At 40.3% G+C, this 23,230-nt stretch overlaps 1 protein-coding gene across 1 annotated transcript in view; it reads right to left on the minus strand.

Annotated features, from left to right (window-relative positions):
* RAB8B (RAB8B, member RAS oncogene family) overlaps nt 1-23,230 on the minus strand; it is a 68,027-nt gene that overhangs the window by 8,665 nt on the left and 36,132 nt on the right. The window contains exons 2-5 of the mRNA XM_057544105.1: nt 10,326-10,386; nt 7,058-7,118; nt 2,217-2,294; nt 1,155-1,244 (exon numbers count right to left, since the gene is read on the minus strand). Coding sequence (XP_057400088.1) covers nt 1,155-1,244; nt 2,217-2,294; nt 7,058-7,118; nt 10,326-10,386 — 290 coding nt within the window. The remainder of the gene's footprint in view (nt 1-1,154; nt 1,245-2,216; nt 2,295-7,057; nt 7,119-10,325; nt 10,387-23,230) is intronic.

Genomic DNA, 23,230 nt, shown 5'->3' on the forward strand with positions numbered 1-23,230 from the left:
GTTTTTCAGAGTCCTAAAGGGAATGTACCTAGTTCAGAACTCCTGTGGTTCTCAAATTTCTTTGCTTTCTTCTACTGTATCATGTTTGAAATTTAGATATCTAACTTCATCACCACAAGTAAGTAAAATGGCATCACTTCCACTCAAAACATAACTTAAGTACTTCCCTTTTTTTTTTATTATACCTGTAGTTCTCTAATAAAATCACTAGCAAACCTACGAGACATTCACCCCTATCATTAATTTGGGATACATTTACCCCTTTTATCTGCTCCCAAAGTACAAACCTCCAACAGTTACTATTGTAACTTTTCATTATTTTTTAATAAATTGGTGCATAAAAGAACAAATGCTTAAAATACTAAGTACTCACTGCTTGGGTTTCTATTGATTGTGGCTAATTGTGAACTCTTCTACATTTCCATCTATTTCCAAAGAGTTCCCAGTTCATGTGCAACACCAAGATTAAGTGAATGTTTTTAGGGGAAAAAAGTTCGCAGTCAGATTGAAAAACAAAATGCATTTTGCGCGTATCACTAAAAAAAAGTCTAAAGCAAAATTCCAAGACTTAAAAAATTGAAGCCTCTAAAGTCAATTTGGAAAATGTCATAGAAATGAATACGTACATGTAATAAACTCTTGTTTTGCAGGACATAAAATAGAGAAATGCCTATAAATGATATCCATAGCTTAATGAAGAGTTTAAAACTCCATAATGACCTAAATCTAATGTGTAGTAAAATATTCCTGAAAAAAGAAATGAATTGAAAAATGATTACTGTTGAAACTTCACCTATCCTGCTACTTTTTTTTCAAAGAGAATGAACTGGTTTAACTTCAAAACTGGGTATTTACACACAGATACGGAAGAAAAAGCCTGAACTCTAAGCTGCAGGAATCTGAAAAAGGACCAATTTGTATCTCCCAGAAAACAGCAAATTCTTTAGGAATGAGTCATGACTACACAGTATATGGAGTTGGAGCTCGAATACTAATTCATACCATTCAAGTATGGATTACAACCCTTTTGTTGTTTTTTTAACAGATTAAAATATAGATGTTTTTAAAACTTAAATCAATAATTAAATAATAGTAAGAAAATGAATGCTTAACGTGAGCAGATTCCAATCTTTATGCATTCAGTTCAAATTTACCTTCTCCCCTCTTTCTTTTGACACTTGTCTTTTGTCATTCATATCACATTTGTTGCCCAGGATCATTCTTTCAACATCTGAAGAGGCATGCTGCAGGGAGAAAACACTATGTTACACAAACAACCTGAGAAAAACACAGTTACTCAATAGGCAAATCTTAACCTGTCAGAAACAGATCCAGAAATTTAATTATAAGACAAATAATCTTTCACTCAACACAAGGCCTGATTCACAGAAAAATTTTAAAGGTGAGAGGAGGGGAAAGCTACAGCATAAGAGTCCATGCAAACTTTTTTCCCAAAGGCTTGCAGTCATTCTCATGTCTTTTTTGGTACAAGAACAAACAAAAATAAAAGTTAAAGTTATCTAACAAAAAAACTTCCAAATGTTAGTTTGCGTCAAAGAAGGGAGAAAACCTCAGTACTAAGTGAGCCAATGCAGAAGGTATTCTGGATTCTGAACTACTTAAACAATAAATTCACGTAGGTTAATATAAATGTGTACGAAATTATTTCAGAGTCAGATTTCTTTCTGAAATGTCAAAGACATTTTAAAAAATCTTCATACCAATCAAACTGGAACTAAACCAAATTTTAAATATCTAAGATGAAGAAAATGTTAGAAGGGCAAAATGATAAACTGCCGGAATAAAGATATATTTTTGCCCGTCAAACAGCCTGGTGGAACAGACAGAACCTGAGAACCAAGGTTTTAATCCTCGCTCTCCTTTTTAAAGGCTCTATGAGCACATGCAAGTCACCTCTTTCTGGCCTTAGTCTTCTCATGTGTAAAATGGGGGCTTGGATTAAATTATTTTCAAGATCAGGGCCAAGTTTAAAATTCTGTGAAACTGCTCCTCTGTCTGCACCCCCCAAGTCCAGCAGAGAAGTCAGACTGGCGGTACCAGAGATGTCACCCTCCCTGGCACTCCTCAGAGCAGAGGGCCTGACCTGCCCGCGCCCTACTTCCTAGCAGCTCAGCTGAGTGATAGGGAGACAGAGGAGCCCTTTATAAGCACCCAGCAGGACTCTTCTCTAGTATCCATTCTCTTTCCATACATACCTCTTCAATGTTTCTTATCCAATTTTTAATATTGTCAAAGGACTTTTCATTTGTGATGTCATAGACCAGCATAATTCCCTATAAGAGGAAAAAAGACCGTTATTTAGTACTTTATACATTTAAAGTTAAAGAATATAATGTCAATGTACTCTTCTCCTCCAGAAACCTTGTGTTTGTCCTTTTTCTGTCTTTATAAAAGGAATTTATAATAAAAATTTGAAGTACAGAGAAACAGAAATAAATAAAATCTTCCATTGTCTCACCATGTAAATAAATACTCTGTTAACATTTTTTTCACTTTTAACCTTTAATGAATTAGTAATTATGGTAAAGGTGATACACCCTTTCTACCTGACCTCATATAATAAAACTGGCACCAACTGAAGCTAAAAGGATGTTTAAGTTAAAATAGAGGTAACATTGAGAGTAAGAGGTAATCGCTTCTGTTGTGCACTTCTTTATTCTAAGTAGAAATTATCTTGTTTCTGACTCTTATACTAAGATTGTAACCATATGGTTTTAGATTTATTTCTTTTTATATGAACTGATTGAAATGTTACTAAACTAAAAAAAGTTACTATTTGTCTAAGTAAATCACAGACACTTAAAATATAATGCATTTGTTACACAGTTTAATGAAAAGCATCGTCATCATATTTTAGAAGACCCCATGTCTAGTATTTTTAAACGGTTTATCTTCTAAATGTTTCAACTGACACCTGTACGTTACCTATTCCAAAATCTGTATCACAAGACCACACTTGTGTACTAAGTGCTAGATCCACCCCCCCCGTCCATCCATTTCAACAAATATTTAGTGAGCACCTACTATGTGCCTGATAGTATACCAAATGCTACTAGTAGTGAATAAGATAGACAAGGCCCCTTCTTCTCATGGATGGCTAGCAAAGAAAACAATGAACCAATAATTATATAATTAATTATAATTTAGACAATCTCTATGAAGAAGCATGAGGAACTCTGAGTAAAAAATGCTCACCTAATCTGGCTGAGGGGCTGGGGTGCCCCAGGGAAGGTTTCCATGAGAAAATGACATTAAAGCCAAGGCCTGAGGACTGAGTAGACTTGAACTGGGCAAAGGGGTAGAGGCTGGAGTGAAGAGGGGAAGCCCTCAGTGCCTGGGACATAGCAGAAATGTGATAAATATCTTGCTCACCAGGAAGGCCCGGAACCTACTAGGTTGAGTAAAAGACTGTCAGCTTGGCAAGAGTGCCCAGATCCACCGGGAGAAGGGCACAAGATGAGGCCGAAGACATAGACAGGGGTCAGGTGTGCCTTGGAGAACACTGACAGGGCATCGGCTCCCAGATGGCCCCTGTGGTCACCGAAAACTCAACTAAGTGAAATAGGAAGTTGTCTTTGTCCCCTTCAAATCTTCTCTTCCTCCTTGTACTCTCGTTTTGAAGAAGGGCAATACATCCCTGCCAGCCAGCCCAAGCAGACCCCTGGGAGTAATCTGCTCCACCACTAGTCAGTCACTAAGTCGTGTAGACTCAACAACTTCCACATTTCCACAGTCTGATACCCCACATGCAAGGCCTTACTCACATTCTCATCAATTAGCCTTTACATGGATGACTTACGTCTCCCTGCTTTCATTCTTAACCTCCTCTAATCCACTCTCCATAAGGGTACCAGAGTTATCACTTCATTGCTTAAAATCCTTTGGTATCTCGCCATTGTACTCATTATTAAAATTCCTTAAATAGCAGGCAAAATCTTTCAGGGTCTGGCTTCCAACTTTGTAAATAAATACAAAATATAAATGTAAATAAATATAAATCAAATAAAATACACATAGATAAAAGAATCCAGGAAACATAGCAAAATGTTAACAGAAGCTATCTCTTATGGTGGCGGGATTTTAGATGATTTCTTAGGATTTTCAAAGCTTTCTATACTACATGTAACCTTCTGACAACCAGAAAAATATACATTATTATTTAAATTTAAATGACAAACAACATTCTTCTCTATCCTCCCTCCTCCTAGCCTCAAATGCAAATGTTTAACTTTGGCTACACTGTAAAGCAGATTTTACAATTACCAAGGTAATTAAAAAAAAAAAAAAAAGTCAAAGTGGAGAACTGTACACTTAAATGTTAAATTTTATGTTACATATATTTGATCATAATTTTTAAAAGCCTCAAAATGCAATCTGAATAATTCCTGATTCAAACAGCTTAGCTACCTACAATAGTAAAATTAAGCAAAAAATTGCCAGAGCTTTACTTCCCTTTGGGCTATGTGGACAACCTTGATCTTTACTGCTGTCTGTCAAGTAGCCCTCTGGGTGGTTAGCACAGGAAGTGCGAACACAGTGTAGTGGTTAAAGGCACAGATTCTGGAGTCAGAGGCATCAAGTCTGGGCTCCACCACATGCTACCTGGGAGATCCTGGAGAAGTTATTTTATCCCTCGCAGTCTGCGTTTGGGAAATGACGACAGCACATCTTCCACACTGGATTTTTGAGGATCTACTGAGATATTATCTGTAAAGTACTTTACCTAGAATCCAGGACACAGCTTGGACTCAATAATTGGCAACAATTATTAACTTATATCTTTGGTTTCAGTAGCAGAAACCCTTTGACTATTCCCTATGTTTGTAAGCTAATTGATATTATGAATCAGCTGGAAATACAAGTTCCGGTATACCAGGTAAAAACTTTATATATCTAGTATACATACCTTTAACAACAACAGCCTCCTAAGAGTTCACAAGACAGTACTGAGAAATGGCGATAATGCAATGATACAGTCCCTTGTCCCCCCAAAGCCCGATTGTCCATCAGGGTTACTGCTATGCCTACAAATGTTGCTGAATAGTTTGAAATAGACCAAAGGACGCTGCCACGGTGTCAGACTCAGTACTGTGCTTACCAAAACACTGCATACCTGAGCCAACCAAACTAAACCTGCCAGAACCACCACCTGCTGAAATGGGAACACAACGACCCCACGTCCCACTGGAACAGATGACATGCAGGATCCAAGACTCAAGTAGAGTAGGATTTCCTGAACACGTATCTAAGATTGTTTCTAGGTCTGAAATTGTTCACTGATTCACTCCTTCAGCAAGTACTTATTGAGCATCTACTATGTGTAAGGCACTGGCATCCACAGCAAAACAAGAGACAAAAATCCCTACCTTCAAAATGAAAATGACAAGATATCTTAGAACAGCAACAATTTCTAATTATTTGCAGTAATGTAAAAAAAAGGCTAGGCAGTAGATAAATAAAATCTAAATTAAAGAACACATTTCAATGATCTCTTTCCTTATACCATGAACTAGAGCTACACAGCCAAGGAAGACACTTGCTCCACATTCTAAGTGTTCTTGCCCACTCTGTAGTGAAAACAAGCTTGCAAGTGGTATCAATACATCATTCCTAGAAAATAAAAAAATTGGTCAATATAAAGGCCTGTGTTTATAAGATGCTTCTAATCAAAATTACCTATAAACTATTCTAAATCATCCCTGTTAAGATGTTCTTATTTACCCCCAAAATCCTTCCTGGAGGAAATCAAAAACAAACAAACTTCTCCACACAAGGTAAGTTCCTTCCCTTTGATTCCAATCTAAGCAAAGTAGAGAGTAGCTGACAACTGCCCTTCTTAAAAGGATGACCTTTTACAATCTTCAAAGTATTATAGGGTGGAGAACACATACATATAAAATGGTTAGTGGTACAGAGTCCCAAGGTGGTAGAGCTTCAAAAAGGAATTCCCAGAAGGAATCCCCAACTTCTGTGTGGGGATGCCACTGGCACTCAAATACTGGAGGGTGAGTGGCAGTGGAGGAGGAAGGGAGAGCAGCATGATAATAGAGGGATCTGTGGATTCAGAGCGCACCTTCCTGCGGCAAAGGGACAGCTAAGACCCCTACAGCTCCGTCACGTCCACACCACTCTCAGGAGCACAACGGTCTTTCATGCAATGAGCTGGGTAAGTTGGCAGCTGGCACCCCAGAGTCTACTAGGCTGGGCTACATGATCTCAACTGTTCAACCTTCCAAGACTCTCTGAGCATATTGGGTTTCATCATCATTTAAAGCTCCAAGTTATACCTGGCTTAGGCCTAAAAGCCAGAGATAAAGCCCTGTTCTGGGTCAGACGTTTTAGGCTTGGTTCAGTAGAGCTCAGCTTCTAAGCTGCCTTATTCACCACTGTACTCACAGCACCACACAGAATCTACCCTGAGCCAACAATATAATGGGTTGTAGAGATGAAGCATCTTAGGACGGAAAAGAGCCAAGTGACGAGGTTATGATAACAAGGATAAGGCTAGGATATAGCACAGAAGGACCTGGTAGTCAAGATTCACCAGATTCTAAGCCTCAGAGAGTCACAGATCATTTGGCTACTTCCTGGCCAGCTGGCAGAATGCTGGTGGAGGAGACTCCAGAGGGATGAGCCAATAGGAGTGGACGTTGTGGACCTGGTGAGAGATAAGGGATGATGGTGGCAGGGCTGAATGGGGAGAGGGTGCAAGAAATGCATATTTAGTCACAGAGCTTGTGGTCTGCTAAGATTTGGCAAAGGTATTAATAAAAGGACAAAGCACAAAAATATACGATCACTCAGAATGTGTGAAGGAGTTCTAAGACATCTCCAAGCTAATTACATGATTAATATAATGAAGACCAATGGCAGAGTACACAGCTACTAAACACAAAACGTAAAATCCCCTTTAAATGTCTTGTTTGCACATCAAAAAATCTATTTTCTCCAATGTACTAGACTCTAGCTTGAATCCTACAAACTTGACGAATGAACATTCATGTTTTACTTCCACAAAAGCCTAAAACACACTCACCATAGCTCCTCTATAGTATGCTGTCGTGATGGTTCGAAATCTTTCCTGACCCGCCGTGTCCCTAAAATGTGAAACAAAGGAGAGGGTGGTTTGCAAAGTCATCACCAGTATCGCTGAGGAGACACTCGAAGCTGTAGGAGATATAATTGTGGTCTGCTCACAAATGCAGTGGTTTCAGGGAGATGGGGAACGAGACACAAAGGGAGCCTGTTGTGCCTCTGGAAGCCTGTCGGGAGCTCGCAATGACTTGGGTGAAAAACTTGGACCTTGATGACAAAAGCAGCCACAGGAAAATGCATGGTCCTGCTAGGAACTGGCAATGTTGTGTTCGCCAGTCAGATGAGGAACAGAATAGAGAATAGTTCTAACTTCTTGGACTACTAGAGGCAGTTCTAATCCTTTTTATAAATGCCCAATGATTCAGGCATTTTGCTCTCTTGACTGAAAGTCTGATTTCTGTACAAAGCAAGCAGTTGGACTGGACTTACTACCATGTGAATTTGCTCAGCAGAGCACACTAAAATGGGTCTCCTCAAGAACTTTTTCAGCTCTAGAGCCCGTGATTAAATGAGACCGTGGAGTTCAACACACAATTGTTGACAAAGACTTCAAAATATGAACAATACCTCAAAATTACATCAACTTGCATTTATTCTTGCTTTTTTGGAGGATGACGTACCATCTAAATACATTCTGAAAAATGCCAACATTTCGAATTACATTACCAAAGCAACCCCTATAAAGGAAGTCAAATTTCCTTGATATCTGGGAAAAATAAATATTCTTAAAAGAAAAAAAAAGCATTTGTGGAAGTACACTAAAAAAGAAGCATTTGTGGAAATATACTAAAAATCTAACACATACCAAACCCAAATGAGATAAAGGCCTAAGGGAAATATAGTAAATTTAAAACATTAATAAATACCTTACCATTTATGCATACCTTACATAAAATGTATACCTTACATAAAATACTTTCACATGGTGCTCAAATGATGCCCACCACATCCCAGTGTGGTGGTATTACCATCATCCTTGTTCTACAGAAGAGGAAACAGGCTCAGGTGGGCTGTGGTCCCAGTTCTGCCACTAAATAGCTCATACCCTTGAATGCGACTCAAGCATTCTAGGCCTTGGCTGTTTAGTGCAGGCCCTGGCCTCACACTACCATCATCTTATCCTGCCATCCTCTCACTGATCAGGATTAGATACACAGGCACTTGTTTAGGACTCAGCAAACAAATCATGAGGAAAACAGGAGCCAAACACCGTTGAGCAGACTAACCATATTTTATTTATTTATTTATTTATTTTTGGCTGCGTTGGGTCTTCGTTGCTGCGCGCGGGCTTCTCTAGCTGCGGCGAGCGGGAGCTACTCTTTGCGCTCTACAACAAGAGAAGCCACCCCAACGAGAAGCCCGTGCACCACAGCGAAAAATAAATTTTTTAATTAATTAATTAATTAATTTTATTTTTGGCTGTGTTGGGTCTTCATTTCTGTGCGAGGGCTTTCTCTAGTTGCGGCAAGCAGGGGCCACTCTTCATCGCCGTGCGTGGGCCTCTCACTATCGTGGCCTCTCTTGTTGGGAGCACAGGCTCCAGACGCGCAGGCTCAGTAGTTGTGGCTCATGGGCCTAGTTGCTCCGCGGCATGTGGGATCTTCCCAGACCAGGGCTCGAACCCATGTCCCCTGCATTGGCAGGCAGATTCTTAACCACTGCGCCACCAGGGAAGCCCAGAATAACCATATTTTGATTCTAACATGCTACTTGATTTAGAACCAGCTCTGCAGCAAGGATGGAGGAGAAACCCTACCATCCTAAAAGCAGGCCATGAAGATTGAATGGAGACTACTTTGCTGCCAAGAGGACTGATAAATAGTGCCATGGGGTTCTAATTAGCTGATTACCCACAGGCTCCTAGAAACATTCCTTATTGCTATGATCAGGGCTGTACAGCACAGAGTCAGAGATTCTCTTTGCTTCCCCCTTAAAAAAATTTTTTTTTTCTTTAAAATATTTGACTCTTATTAAATACCAATAGATGAGAAGAGTAGCTTGTGGTGACCTACACAATGTTTTCCAGTGAAGTATACGGGGAACCTCTATACAAGGCTAATACATGAAGCTGACACAAGGTTCCAGGAGATTTGGGTAGTTGTCCCAGCTCCATCACTATCCCAGACATATGCCTTCAGATGAACTTAACCACTCTAAGTCCCAGTTTCCTATCAAAGAAAGGCTGGCGGATTTCAATATAAGGTTCTAGTTCTATCCCGGTTCTGAAATTCAAAGAAGAAAAACAGCCTATGGAGAAAGCTGATATGTATGTATTACTTTATTATTTTGCCCTGCTTCCTTCTTAAGTCTATGATGCTCTAAATTTCTAAGCTTTGTCTCCTGCTGTTATTGTCACACATTAGGTCAGTAAACATCATCAGAAACCTTCCTCAAGGCTCCAAATCTATGTGACTCCATGGAAGGCCCTACACTGAAAGCAATTAAGGAGGTTAAAAAAAAAAAATCTAAGAGTTTGAGTTCAAGCCCAAAATATCCAACCAGGCCATCTGCAGGAACCCTGTTTATTCACTGTAGTGTGACAAAGTTTTGAGGAATTAACCAGTCGGAGTTGGCTGATCGTAAAGAGATCTTTGCCTTGCAAATTATAACATGAGAGATGACAGGCATGCCCTTTCCCTTCCTTATTCCCCAGTGCAGTGCTCCCCATTTTTTATTTAAGGAGAAGAAATATGCAAATAAATGAGAAAATATCAGAGCTGGAAGGGAACTCAGATGTCATCAGTCTGACCAATCAATTTACAAATGAGGACAAGTAGTCCCTAAGGAGGGAAGCAAATAACTCCAAGTCTTTCAATTTAGAGGCTGGACTCCAGATCAGCACTTTGGGGTAGGAACTTTGGGGTTCCTACCACTTGACTACTTTGCCTTATCTGATTTCACAGCTGCAACAACTACAATGGAAAAATAACTGACACGCTTTAGAATTTAGTTTCCTCCCCTATAAAATTAGCATTTTGGAAGAATGAGCTCTCAAATTTCTCCTGGCTGTGAGACTTAGTGATATCATGCTCACCATCCCACTCCTGGTGAAGATACCTTTGAATACCTACCCATTTCCCCTTGGTTCTGATAAAGAAGTTTTAGCTACCGAACGATACCTCTAATTTACCACAATTCACCTTTTAATTCCCACTTTCAATTCCTGATTAAGGTAGAAATGCTGTGTGCATATATTTTTTTTTACTTACCATATCTGAAGCTTGATTTTCTTTCCATCTAGTTCTATCGTTCTGATTTTAAAATCAATTCCTGCCAGAAAAAGAAAGAAAGACATGCTAAATTTCTTCAAATATAATCCAAGTCTTATTAGGAAAAGGACAAAGATTTCTTTTGAAAAAAAGCTCTCCAACGCACTGGAAAATGTGAACACAGAGAGGGTGTGAATGGTATGTTTCCTCTGAATACAGGCTGAAGAAAGGAATGCTAATTACTGTGCAAAGAATTCCCACACATGTTAAATGAAATGTATTATATGCCTCATTATTTTGACACAAATGGAACACATCCCTCAAAGGTACATAATTTAGATAGATGGAGAACATGCCATATTTTCCACTTCCTGAAATACAGATAAACAAAGCTTCCTACCCACCCCTCGTGCCCCGTCCTTCCCTAAAGAAGGCCATGAGGCCTCTTTTTGTTTTATTTCCACCTCCTTCCATTTGCTTCTTTAGAATCTGCAACTGGCTAAAAGAAAGAAAAAACAAAACAAAACCCACCTATCTGAAGGCAGGGATGAGAAAGCCTGCATATTTATTTTATACAGTTAGCAAGTACTTTACATACGTGTTAATAAATGTTCCCTGCATCTTTCTGGCTAGTGCTAAAATAGCTAAAAGGGCTTTTAGCCCTGGCTGCACTTTAGAATTACCTCAAGAACTTAAAAGAAAAATAAAACTACTCATGACTAGGCCTGCTCCCTTCCCCAAATTCTGAGATTCTGACTTAATTGGTCAAGGATGGGATCTGCGCACTAGTAATTTCAAAAGCTCCCCAAGTGATTCCAACCTGAAGCCAAAGCTAAGAAGCACTCAACCAGCCTGACAGGTAGCATGTGAAAGTCATTTGTGCCTCCAGCACTCAACAGTTCAACCCCTCCCTCACCTATTTCCCCCCACTATGGTAGCTCAAAACTTACTCAGCAATTTCAGCTACAAAGAACCACAAAGTCCCTGACAAATATAAGCGTCCTCTACCATTTAACAGGAACAGGCTGCTGCTCTTTGTGAGGGGACCAGTTAGTGAATACAGCTCGGTTGCAATTTGCTAAATCCTCATCATCTGGCTACTCAGCTTTGTTTCAGATGTTTCTACTCCTTCACATTCTCTACAGAACCCCTTAAAGTGGTTTCTAAGACATTTCAAGAAAACGTCAATTATGCATCCTCTAAAGTGACTGAAACATTAACTGCAGCTATTTCGAGGGAGAAAAGCCTTCAACAGCTACATTATTACAGTATTTCTACATATTAACATTGACAACGCCCAAAAAGGCTGTTTGCCGGCTCCAGCTTCATATATGGCAAAGGCATAAACCAAGTGGATTTGCCCCTTCTTCTCTGCGTGGCACTTTTCCCCCAGGGAACCTTTTCACATATGCTTGTGAATCTTGAAATACGCAACAATCACACCCAAGCTAATCCAGCAGAACAGCTTCTTATTCTTTCCCTTCACTAATAACCATGTAATGTTAACAAATACAATCTCATACCCAATACCCCCAGGTTATCTGGCTCACATTTCCTCCTCTAAGGTACCTCAGTATTGCAGGGTCTGCAGTCACTGAAGCAAAACTGAGCAACACAGCACAAATATTATTGTCAGCATCACACAGAATTCACTGTGGCCATCATTCATTTAAGATTTAACACACATTGATTTTTATTGTGATTTATCTTTTTATATATCTCCAAATCCAGTGTAACAAAGACCCTCTAGGGATTCTCTCTAGCCTTTATCTCTTTTTGGTCTTCACATCAAGAACAATGCCCAACACGCGGTAAGCAAGAAATAAATGTTTCTTGATGTTAACATTTTTTAAAAATTCACAATTTTCCAAATTCATAGAAACAGAAAATAGAATGGTGGTTATGAAGGGCTGAAGGGAGGGGGCGGGGAAGGAGAGCTGTTGTTTAATGGGCATAAAGTTTCACATTTGCAAGATGAAAAAGTTCTGGAGATCTATTTCACAACAATGTGAATATCCTTAATACTACTGCACTGATCACTGAAAAAACGGTTAAGATGGTAAACTTTATTTTATGTGTGTGTATGGGTTTTTTTTAGCACAGTAAAAAAGAAGAAAAATTCATGACTTTCAAAATACTTAGTGTATCTCCAGAAAATAACTTTCTTAACTGGAAGACTAAAGTCATCCAACATTCCATCTTTTAATAGTTCATTCACATTTTAAGTAAAAGATGATGTCTATCAAAACGCCTGCCAAATGAATACTTTTCCTTATTCTGTTTTATTAAGATGTAACTCCGGTTCTTTCAAGGTTGTTTGTACCTGTAGTCAGGAGTCATGGGCAACTTTTCCACCTTCATTCAACAAAGCCATTTTGAGGCGCCCTTAAGTCTCAGTTACTCTCCATTCATGTGAAACATTGAGGAAGCTTTCTACTGACCCAGCCTTTTGTTTTTTGTATTTGTTAGAAGGATTACCTTTCTGTTATTGGAGGAGGTTCTACCATTATCTGTGATACTTAACCGTCTGTTCACTATTCAGAGGTTTTCAACATTTTGTAAGAGCTGTGAACTGGTATTTAGCTTTGGTTGATGCTGCTATCAGGAGCCAGCTGACAGACAAATGCTGTAGAGCACAGTCAAATTAGCACAACTTGAATTTCACTAAAAATGGGAAATATCACTTATGATATTATTGAAAAGCCCTGGCCCTGGAAGTCCAAAGAGCTAGATTGCAGGTTGGGTTCTGTCATTAACAACTTTTAGGAGGTTGCCTATCTGTTCTGAACCTCCACATTCCCATCCATAGAAAAGGTTGAGAGAATCTCATTAGATAAATTAAATAATGTGCTTGATTGTGCGGTGGGAACTCTGAAATTCCACACAGATGTAAGATATTACACATTCAGATGTTGTTATCCGGCAGATCTCGTCACCTCATGCATGGATTATGGTAATAGCCTCCCAGGGCGCTGTGCCAACATCTCTTGCTGGTCTAATTCCCCTGCATGCAACTGTGAGAACAGCTTTCAACAATCCCTGTGGTAATGTCACCTCCCTATTCAAGAAGCCATGGATCCAACCTCCTCGGCCTGGCAATCCAGCCTTCCCCACAGGTGCACCGCTCTCCCGACGCCGCCACCCTCCCAGTCTCTCTCCAACTTCGGCCTCTGTTTCTCTCACTGGGCCCCGCACCTCCTCCCCTCTGCCCGTGCATGGCTACCTCACTCGGCAGCCTTCTCTGAGGGTGCCGCCCTACCCCACGGTCCTCTCCACTCAGGCCTGTCCATCCTTACCTCCAGGCCTGGCTTTTGCACAGCAATTCAATACTGTGTTACTGGGTTTATTAACATACTGTCCTGAATTGCTCTCACATCAAGCAAGGGTTCCATCCTCTCTTTGCCAGTTAGGTTGCACACAGAAACATGTATGCAGTAGATCCTAAATGAAAGGTTAAATACCCATGTGTAATTAAGTAAAGGTTAAATTCTACTCAGTGTGGAGAGAGCTAAGAAAACCTTGGAAGTTCAAAGTTTTGTCAGCATACTCTAGTGAGAATAGTAGGGATGCTGAGAAATCTTATGACACTAAGAAAATGAAGATCTCTACATTACAATTAGTTTTGACAATAATATCAGTAGAATATATAGTGCATTAATACTTACTATAAAGGAAAGACAACTTTCTGAGGCTACTCCAGGATTAAAAGAATAATCAGTCATAAGAATGATAATATAGGACTTCCCTGGCCGTGCAGTGGTTAAGAATCCTCCTGCCAATGCAGGGGACACGGGTTCGAGCCCTGGTCCGGGAGGATCCCACATGCCGCGGAGCAACTAAGCCCGTGCGCCACAACTACTGAGCCTGTGCTCTAGAGCCCGCGAGCCACAACTACTGAGCCCAAGTGCCACAACTACTGAAGCCCGCAAACCTACAGCCCATGCTCCACAAGAGAAGCCACAGCAATGAGAAGCCCGTGCACCACAATGAAGAGTAGCCCCCACTCGTGGCAACTAGAGAAAGCCCGCGCGTAGCAACAAAGACCCAACACAGCCATAAATAAATAAATAAATAAATAAATTTATTAAAAAAAAAAAAAGAATGATAATATAATTATATCAATTAGGATGCTTTCTGCTGCAAATAACAGAAACTCCAAATCAAACTAGCTTAAGGTAATTTGTTGACTCATATGACAAGCCCAGTGGTGAGCTGGGGTTCAGAGACGGCTCAGTCCAGGAGTTCTGGCTCATTTCTCTGCACCTCCTTTGGCTCTGCCCTCATGGGAGTATCAATTTCATCCTCTGACTGATAGCAGCTCCTGACTACAACAGCAATACTGAGAAGAAAAGAGATCATCTTCCTGTGCCTCTCTCTTAAAAGTGAGGAAATGTTTCCCCAAAGCCTCCAGCAACCTTTCCTTCATGTCTCATTTCTGGATTTATAACCAAGGGAATGTCATGTTCTGGGGGCCAAGACTGAGCTCCTGAACTAATCACTGCCCTGGGCAGTTACCAAGATTGGATGAATCTAAACCCATCCCTAAATTCAGATTAATCCAGGCCCATCCCTGGAGCTGGGTCACTCCCCCGATCCTAGTAAAAATAGGAGAGAGGGGAAAGCTGTTGGATCAATCATAATATCTGTTAGAATTATACAAGTTTATTTAATAAAATTTTATATTCATAGCTACATGAAACAGAGAGATGCTAACAGCTATCACTACTACTCTGGCATGAATGTTATTAAATTTCACGATAACTACAGTACTTCTCTGAAGGTAATTTCTCCTCATGTTCAGCCATGAACAAGAAAGAAAACATGAAGGAAAAAAAGGACAACGAGCAACCCAAGTAGCTGCCACAACATCTCTGGGTTAAACCATGATCTTCACTGTTAGGAGAGTTCCCAAGCCCACAGCTCCAAAGACCTGGCTTGTGCTCTAGCCCCAGATATTAGAGACTGCAAAGGAGGAGGCAGTCATCGGCAGCAGCAAGAACCAAAGCTCATCCTAGCAGTAAGGGACCAATTTTTTTTTTTTTCCTCCCTTTAAAAGGACTATACAGGGCTTCCCTGGTGGCACAGTGGTTGAGAATCTGCTTGCCAATGCAGGGGACACGGGTTCGAGCCCTGGTCTGGGAAGATCCCACATGCCGCAGAGCAACTAGGCCCGTGAGCCACAATTACTGAGCCTGTGCGTCTGGAGCCTGTGCTCCGCAACAAGAGAGGCCACGATAGTGAGAGGCCTGCGCACCGCGATGAAGAGTGGCCCCCACTTGCCGCAACTAGAGGAAGCCCTCGCACAGAAACGAAGACCCAACACAGCCATAAATTAATTAATTAATTAAATTAATTAAATTAAAAAAAAAAAAAGGACTATACAATCTCAAAAAACATAGCTCCCGAAGAGGATTACATTTAGGGTCACAAAAAGCCCCGTGTATTTCTTTTTTCTTAATAAATTTATTTATTTATCTTTGGCTGCGTTGGGTCTTCATTGCTACGCACGGGCTTTCTCTAGTTGCGGCGAGCGGGGGCTACTCTTCGTTGTGGTGCAAGGGCTTCTCATTGCGGTGGCTTCTCTTGTTGCAGAGCAGGGCTCTAGGTACATGGGCTTCAGTAGTTGTGGCATGTGGGCTCAGTAGTTGTGGCGCACGGGCTTAGTTGTTCTGCGGCACGTGGGATCTTCCCGGACCAGGGCTCGAACCTGTGTCCCCTGCGTTGGCAGGCGGATTCTTAACCACTGCGCCACCAGGGAAGTCCCAAGCCCCCTGTATTTCAATAGTCATTTAGAAAGCATCATTTTTTGGCAGCACATAATACAATAATTCATGTTCAAAATGACAGCCCTGAGTCATCCCACCTCATGAGCAATCCATGAGCCACCAGGCTGCCTGCAGCCTACCTGGCTGGCAGCACAGCCAACATCTATGCTCAAGAGAAGACTCCATCGTTGCTTCCATGTTGCTTGAATATGCCCTGACATTAATTTTTTGATGGCTTTAAAGAAGCGCCAGTTTTCTCAATATTTATCTAGTCAATAAAACAGGAAATCTAAGTTGTAAGAAAACATTTGCAAGGGACACAAAACCATTTTTCATTCTGAATTTAAATACATACATACACGCACACACACAACACACACACACACACACACTCACTAATAGACTTTTATTTTTTCTGAATTGATTCTCATGCTAAACGGTTGCTCATCACTGATACATATTATGCAGCATAAGGAGGCACCGAGGGAAAGATGAAAGGAACCACAGAATTCTAGTGACCATTTAGTCCAGTCCTCCCCCTGTGCTGAAGAAAACTGAGGCTCAGGGAGACGCAGCAACTTACCCAGATTCACAAAGGCCAATTCAAAACGGGGTTAAAATCAAATTTTGGCATTTAAAGATCAGGCCTTCCTGAAGAGATGCATACAAGAATGTCCACATCTCCCTGAGGAGGCCTCCTCTTTACGGGTTGTAGCAAAGCACTAGCAACAACAGGAATGCCCTGGTATACAAGGCCAAGAATACCTTGGTATATAAGGAAATACTAGGGAGCGGTGAACAAGAGTCACGTGTATCAACATGAATGAAGCTCAAAACAACATCCAGGGAAAAGAGCAACTGCAGACATGCACACAGAGACAAACCATTTCTGTAAAATTTCAATACCAAAAACAACAGTATGGATCATTTATACATCCATCCACGTGTAATTAAAATATAAAAAAATACGCAAGAATGGTTATCAACAAAATCCGGATAGCTGTTACATCTGGAGAGAAACGGAAGAGGAGGGATTAGACAGGGGTTCACAGGGACTTCAACTCTACTTGTTATTTATTATTTCTAAGAGTGAGGGGTGGTACATGAACATGGGAGTGTTTTCTATTAGGTATACTTTTGTATGCCTAAATCTGTTCATCATTTTTTAAAAGCAATGGCTAATTACTGGAAAAATGACATAGGGAGGCACACATTTATTCATGGCAGGAGAAAAATCAAACCAAATTTGAGAGATGAAAGGCACCCGAGAAGATTTAGGCCAGGGAAAAACAGGCACCACCCCCTCCCCAACTTGTTCAATACCAAGAGGGCCTTGGTGCTCAGTTCAATAGACTGAGCCCTTGGTGACCAGTTACGGGGTGACAGAAAGACGGGATCAAGCTCAGAAAGTGAGGGGGCAGATGAGTGGCTTGGGGCTGCAAGGAGTGCTGGCCACTCAGATTTCCAGTAAGGGTATCAAGGACATTTCCTTCCCCAACTGGAGGAAAAGGAGCTTCCATGTGGGCCAAGGACAAGGGAGGAATACACATGTGGTCACCGTTGGGAATGGTACCGTGGGAGAGGAACAAAGGAGCTCTGATTTTCCATCTCTAATGCGACAGGGAAGAGGCTTCCGCTGCGGGGAGCAGGGGTCTGCCCTGCACCTCTGAGGAGAAGGTGGAGTATACTTGAGGCTTCTGCATTGTTCAGGGCGACCCATAGGAACAAGACCTGGCAGAGGCTGGCAGTGAGGCTCTAGCGAGGGATATGAACCAAGCACGTGCCCAAAGCACTGCTTATCAATCACAGTTCTCAGAAACCAGTGGTGGACCTGGAGGGAGGGCTTGACCAGCAAAAGAAAGGGACAGAAACTTTGAACTTGGCCCAAGTCCACAGTTAACAGACCTTAGAGGGAAAAGGAATTTGGAATGAGCAGTCTTGGGCCTCCTTTCATTCCGCAAGTTAGATACGATTTAACATGGAGAGCGAACAGATGGACAAAATTCTTTTACACCAAAGTCACATTAGTCAGCCAACAGATATAATAACAAAACCTTTTCTGTTTCAAGAGAACAGGGAGGTTGCCCAGGTTTGTGAATGGGTAAAAGGATACCATTGCTGAAGTGTGGGAAAAGAGTACGAAGAAGGACTTTTCCTGGCCTTCAGAACTAACTCTGGGGGGCCAGGGAGTTGTCTCGACCTTCAGCCTAAGCTGTGACTTGATTTATTTTTGCTCTGTGGGTGCTGGAGGTTAGAACACACACACACAGCTCTCTCTTCTATCTTGGGTCACTTGGTCACTTTTCCTTGCCTGGCCCAGGAAAATCAGGGGTGGAGAAACAGTAGGGACCTTCCTTCAACTGAAGTTTTAGACATGTGGTTCCCACTGATGTTCTTCTAAAAGTCCAATTTGGCTGAAGTCAAGAGAGCCATAAAAAAAAAAATCAAGATTTCTGGGATATTGAGACTTTCAATGAATGATAGCAATGTAAGATTCCAATGCTGGGTTTACCCCAGTGCTGCACAAGGAGGGGAAAAAACACGGGTCATCTATCCCCTTTGACCCACTTTAAGAAGTATAAGTTTAACACTGCACTTTTACAATTAAAAAGAAAAAAATGTACTTTGTTTCAAAAGTACATTTGGGAACAAAAAACATCTGTGATTCTAGGCTATCTGAATATGAGTTTTATGGTTTCTCTATTTACATTTCAGAGATACTCCAGGAATAGAAAAAAAGTTTCTCAAATATTGAAATCCACTTTAAAGAAATGTTACATTCACTTCCTTACTCAAGACTTTTATTATTAATAATGAAGATACAGTATAGATGGATCCTGTCAGTTTTGAAACTTTGACAACCATATTTTGCTTGTTTTTTCTGTGGACTTTTAAACATGGAGAATAATAAAATTTTAGAGTAGCTGACTTCAGGATGATTAGCTAAAAGCTCTAATTAGAAAAACAGATTAATGAAATAGGATAAAATATGAGTCATAGATTGAAGCTTTAAACTATTTTCTTTTTTCCAAAATAAAGAAGGGACTTGGAAAAAATGTGTAAAAGTAGAAATAAAGTTAAGAATGTTACTTAGATTAAAAGAGAGGCATTCAAGGCATTGTTCTTTTTTAAAAGCACACTCTATAAGTTCATAAAAGCACATTTCCACCAAGTGCCAACTTTACTGCATATATTTAGAACTATTTTTTATTTTATTCACTTATATTCAAATTTACTGTTTTCTTATTTGAGAATTAGAAAATCTAAAGTTCAAAAGGAGGGGACTTCCCTGGTGGCGCAGTGGTTGAGAATCTGCCTGCTAACGCAGGAAACACGGGTTCGAGCCCTGGTCTGGGAAGATCCCACATGCCGCGGAGCAGCTAGGCCCGTGAGCCACAACTGCTGAGCCTGCGCGTCTGGAGCCTGTGCTCCGCAACGGGAGAGGCCGCGATAGTGAGAGGCCCGCGCACCGCAACGAAGAGTGGCCCCCGCTTGCCGCAACTAGAGAAAGTTCTCGCACAGAAACAAAGACCCAACACAGCCAAAAATAAATAAATAAATAAATAAATAAACATTAAAAATGCTAAAGATAAAACATTATAAAGTTCAAAAGGAAAAACACATTAAAAGTAAATTTAGAAGACGTTTTGACAACAGTGTGAAATGAGCACTGGCAGCCAAATATGTTAATTTTGTTAAATCCAATATTAGAAAAGGGGGATTTTTTATTTTTAAAGGTGGACTAACAAGTGGTCTGCGAATATTATTTGCCCTTAAAGGAAAGGACACCTGATGTACTAAAAAAGAAGACAGACTAGAAGTTTTCAGATTTCTTTGGTTCTTCTACTCTGTGAATAGGAAGTGGTAAATGAAACCCCATTTATGGTGTAAATCAGCAGTGACACTTATCACCACTTCCTGCTGAAAAAGCTGCACATCTTTACACTGTTTTGGAATTTCCTACTTGTTACTGAATTAAATTCAATTCTTGGCATTCTTCATTAGACAGCTGAACCCATAAAATCTAATCATGACAACAAAAGATAACAAATTCATAAACTAATTCTAGAAATTATGAAGGATTTACTAATTTTTCTTTGAGCCATAAACATACGCCTGACAGATACAAAAACAGTGCATTTAAGAACAGCTTCTGAGGGACTTCCTTGGTGGTCCAGTGGTAAAGAATCCATCCACCTTCCAATGCAGGGGACGTGGGTTCAATCCCTGGTCAGGGAACTAAGATCCCACATGTCACGGGGCAACAAAGCCCGCTCACCACAACTACTGAGCTTGCGCACCTCAACGAGTTGCAACTACAGAGCCCACGCGCTCTGGACACCGCGTGCCACAACTAGAGAGAGAAAACCTGCACATCACAACTAGAGAGAAAGCCCGTGCACCACAACTTGAGAGAAGCCTGCGCGCCTCAACGAAAGATCCTGCATGCCTCAACGAAGACCCTGCGTGCCACAACTAAGACCCGACGCAGCCAAAAAAATAAATAAAATAAATATTTTAAAAAATTCTTAAAACAAAAAAAAAAAGAATAGCTTTAGGGACTTCCCTGGTGACGCAGTGGTTGAGAATCCGCCTGCCAACGCAGGGGACACGGGTTCAAGCCCTGGTCTGGGAAGATCCCACGTGCCACGGAGCAACTAAGCCCGTGCGCCACAACTACTGAGCTTGCGCTCTAGAGCCCGCGAGCCACAACTACTGAGCCTCCGTGCCACAACTACTGAAGCCCGCATGCCTAGAACCCATGCTCCACAACAACAGAAGCCACTGCAATGAGAAGCCCGCACACGGCAACAAAGAGTAGCCCCCGCTCACCGCAACTAGAGAAAGCCCGCATGCAGCAATGAAGACCCAATGCAGTCAAAAATAAATAAATAAATTTATTAAAAAAAAAAAAAAGAATAGCTTTAAGGAGTCTCTATACTGGAGAGTCTCAAAGGGCTTTATAGATTAAAATATAAAGATTTAATTAACCCTTAAAATGTCTTTGGGCAATGAAAGGGCAAAATAACGAATCACTATAATACCATCACTTTCACACCAGTGTAAAGAAAAATAAAACAAAACAAAACAAATCACTATAATACCAAATGATAACTACTAAAATATAACTGAATTACAAATGAAAGGGTTTTAATGCTAGAGCTGCCAAAATGTCAAGAGAGAAAAACAGAACTGGCAAATAAGGTGTAATAACACAGCTACAACAACTCAGATAAAGTATGCAGAAACACCTAGGAAGGATTGAGAATTTTAAATCTGATTAAGGAGCCAGCAGCGATTACCCAGCATTCAACTCACAATTTGAGAATGGCCAAAGAATGCACAAGTCTTTTTTGCAAATCTTGCACTTTCAAAATGAAATGTGTTTTAAGTGTTACTCAAGCTGGAAGTAGCAATGTGCTTGAAGTTGTCAAAATGTGGATTTTAAAGGCTTTCAATGAACAGATGTTTTCCCTTCAATAAAATCTCTTTTCATAAAAAGCCTAATTTATGAACTAGACTTCCTTGAAGAGTAAAAGTTCAGAATGCCTCTGAGATTTCCATCTCTTTTCCCGTTATTAATTCATGACCACTCCAAGAACCAAACTGCCCCCCAGTGAAACCAGCTGCATCTCCTCTGCTCTATCCACTGTTTCTGAAAAACTGTACCTTTGTAACAGGCAAAGCCCTCCAGTACAAGTCCTAAACCTGGCATTTCTTTGTTTGTACTTTGACAACTCAGGGTCAGGTCTGTTTCATTTAAGGGTGAAGGGAATACTGTGGTTATTCAAAAGATGAAGATAAAAAAGCAAATCCCAGATTTTACATATTATTGCCATGGGAAAACCATACTGCCAAATCACTGGAATTACCACTGGAAAAAATTACAACTACATTCCAATGATGTTGCACCAAAAATGCAACAAAACTGATCCTTTAAATCTTTCCAAGTACTGACTATGTATCATATTTTCCATTCGTTTGGAGGTAAATGAAAGCTAAAAAGAAAAAAATAACTAAGCAACAATATTACATGGTACAACTAACTAAAAACAAATGATATATATTTTCCCTTTGAGAATGAGTTCTTAAAAGAGGAAAACCAAAAAAGATGGTTATCAATGTAATATACCAGTTAGCAACTAGGGCTGAAATAAACTTTAGCTACAATTTTATTATTTACCTGGAAAATATCCATATCACTTGTTTAAGACTTCAGCTTATATTGGTGCACAATGTGAAAATTCAGTAATTTTCCTCAGCCAGTTAATACAGATCAGCTTATAATGGGGGAGGAGGTAAGGGTCTGAACCAAATTACTGGAGGCTGGAAGAGAAGAATCATCTAAAGTCATACAGTACCCACCTCACCTCTCCCATCCTCTTCTCCCACTGACTTTTCTCTAGATAAAAGGAAGATGATCAGAGATTATAAAATAAACAAACATAACTGCAAACTCACACTGCTCTGAATCTAGTTAGCAAAAAAGGCTTTTCTTGATCAAAACCAACATCAATGCCACAAAAAGTACAGTAAAATTAAGAGGCACTTACAGCTCATTGGAGCCAGGGTAGCAGATGGATAATTATAATAAGCTATTGCTAATGAGTAGGATTTAAAAAGACAGATGGGGTATATGCAAGCAAAAGGATGAGACAAAAATCAACAAAAATGGCACAAACAGAATACAGTTTTCCCAATCAGAAATGAAAACCTTTTTCAGGTGATTATATCATTCTGATTTGTAAACACACTTCCCTACAAGACAAAAGTTTAAAGTTGACAACACCCTATAACCTTCATGCATGTAATAAACACTTCTACCAGCCTATTATGCATATCTCATAGACATACAGCCAGACACCTCTAAATACTTGAGACATTTTTGTAACTTTACAGGGTGATAAAGGATTATGCCGCCTACTACTTCCTTGGCTTGACTTTTAAAACAGAATACAATGTTACAACTGGGCTGGTAAATCCAAGATCTTCTCTGACCTATAGTCTGGACCAGTGAAGCAGCTAGAACATGTCATATTTTTTTTCTCCCTTGTCCCCCGGGCTAATTGCCACTTTAAACTTCAAATATGCAAAGAATGAGTAATAACTATATTTAAAGCATAAAATGAGTGGGTTGTC

The sequence above is a fragment of the Balaenoptera acutorostrata genome, chromosome 3 (genome assembly GCF_949987535.1).
Source record: "Balaenoptera acutorostrata chromosome 3, mBalAcu1.1, whole genome shotgun sequence".
Taxonomy (NCBI): Eukaryota; Metazoa; Chordata; class Mammalia; order Artiodactyla; family Balaenopteridae; genus Balaenoptera; species Balaenoptera acutorostrata.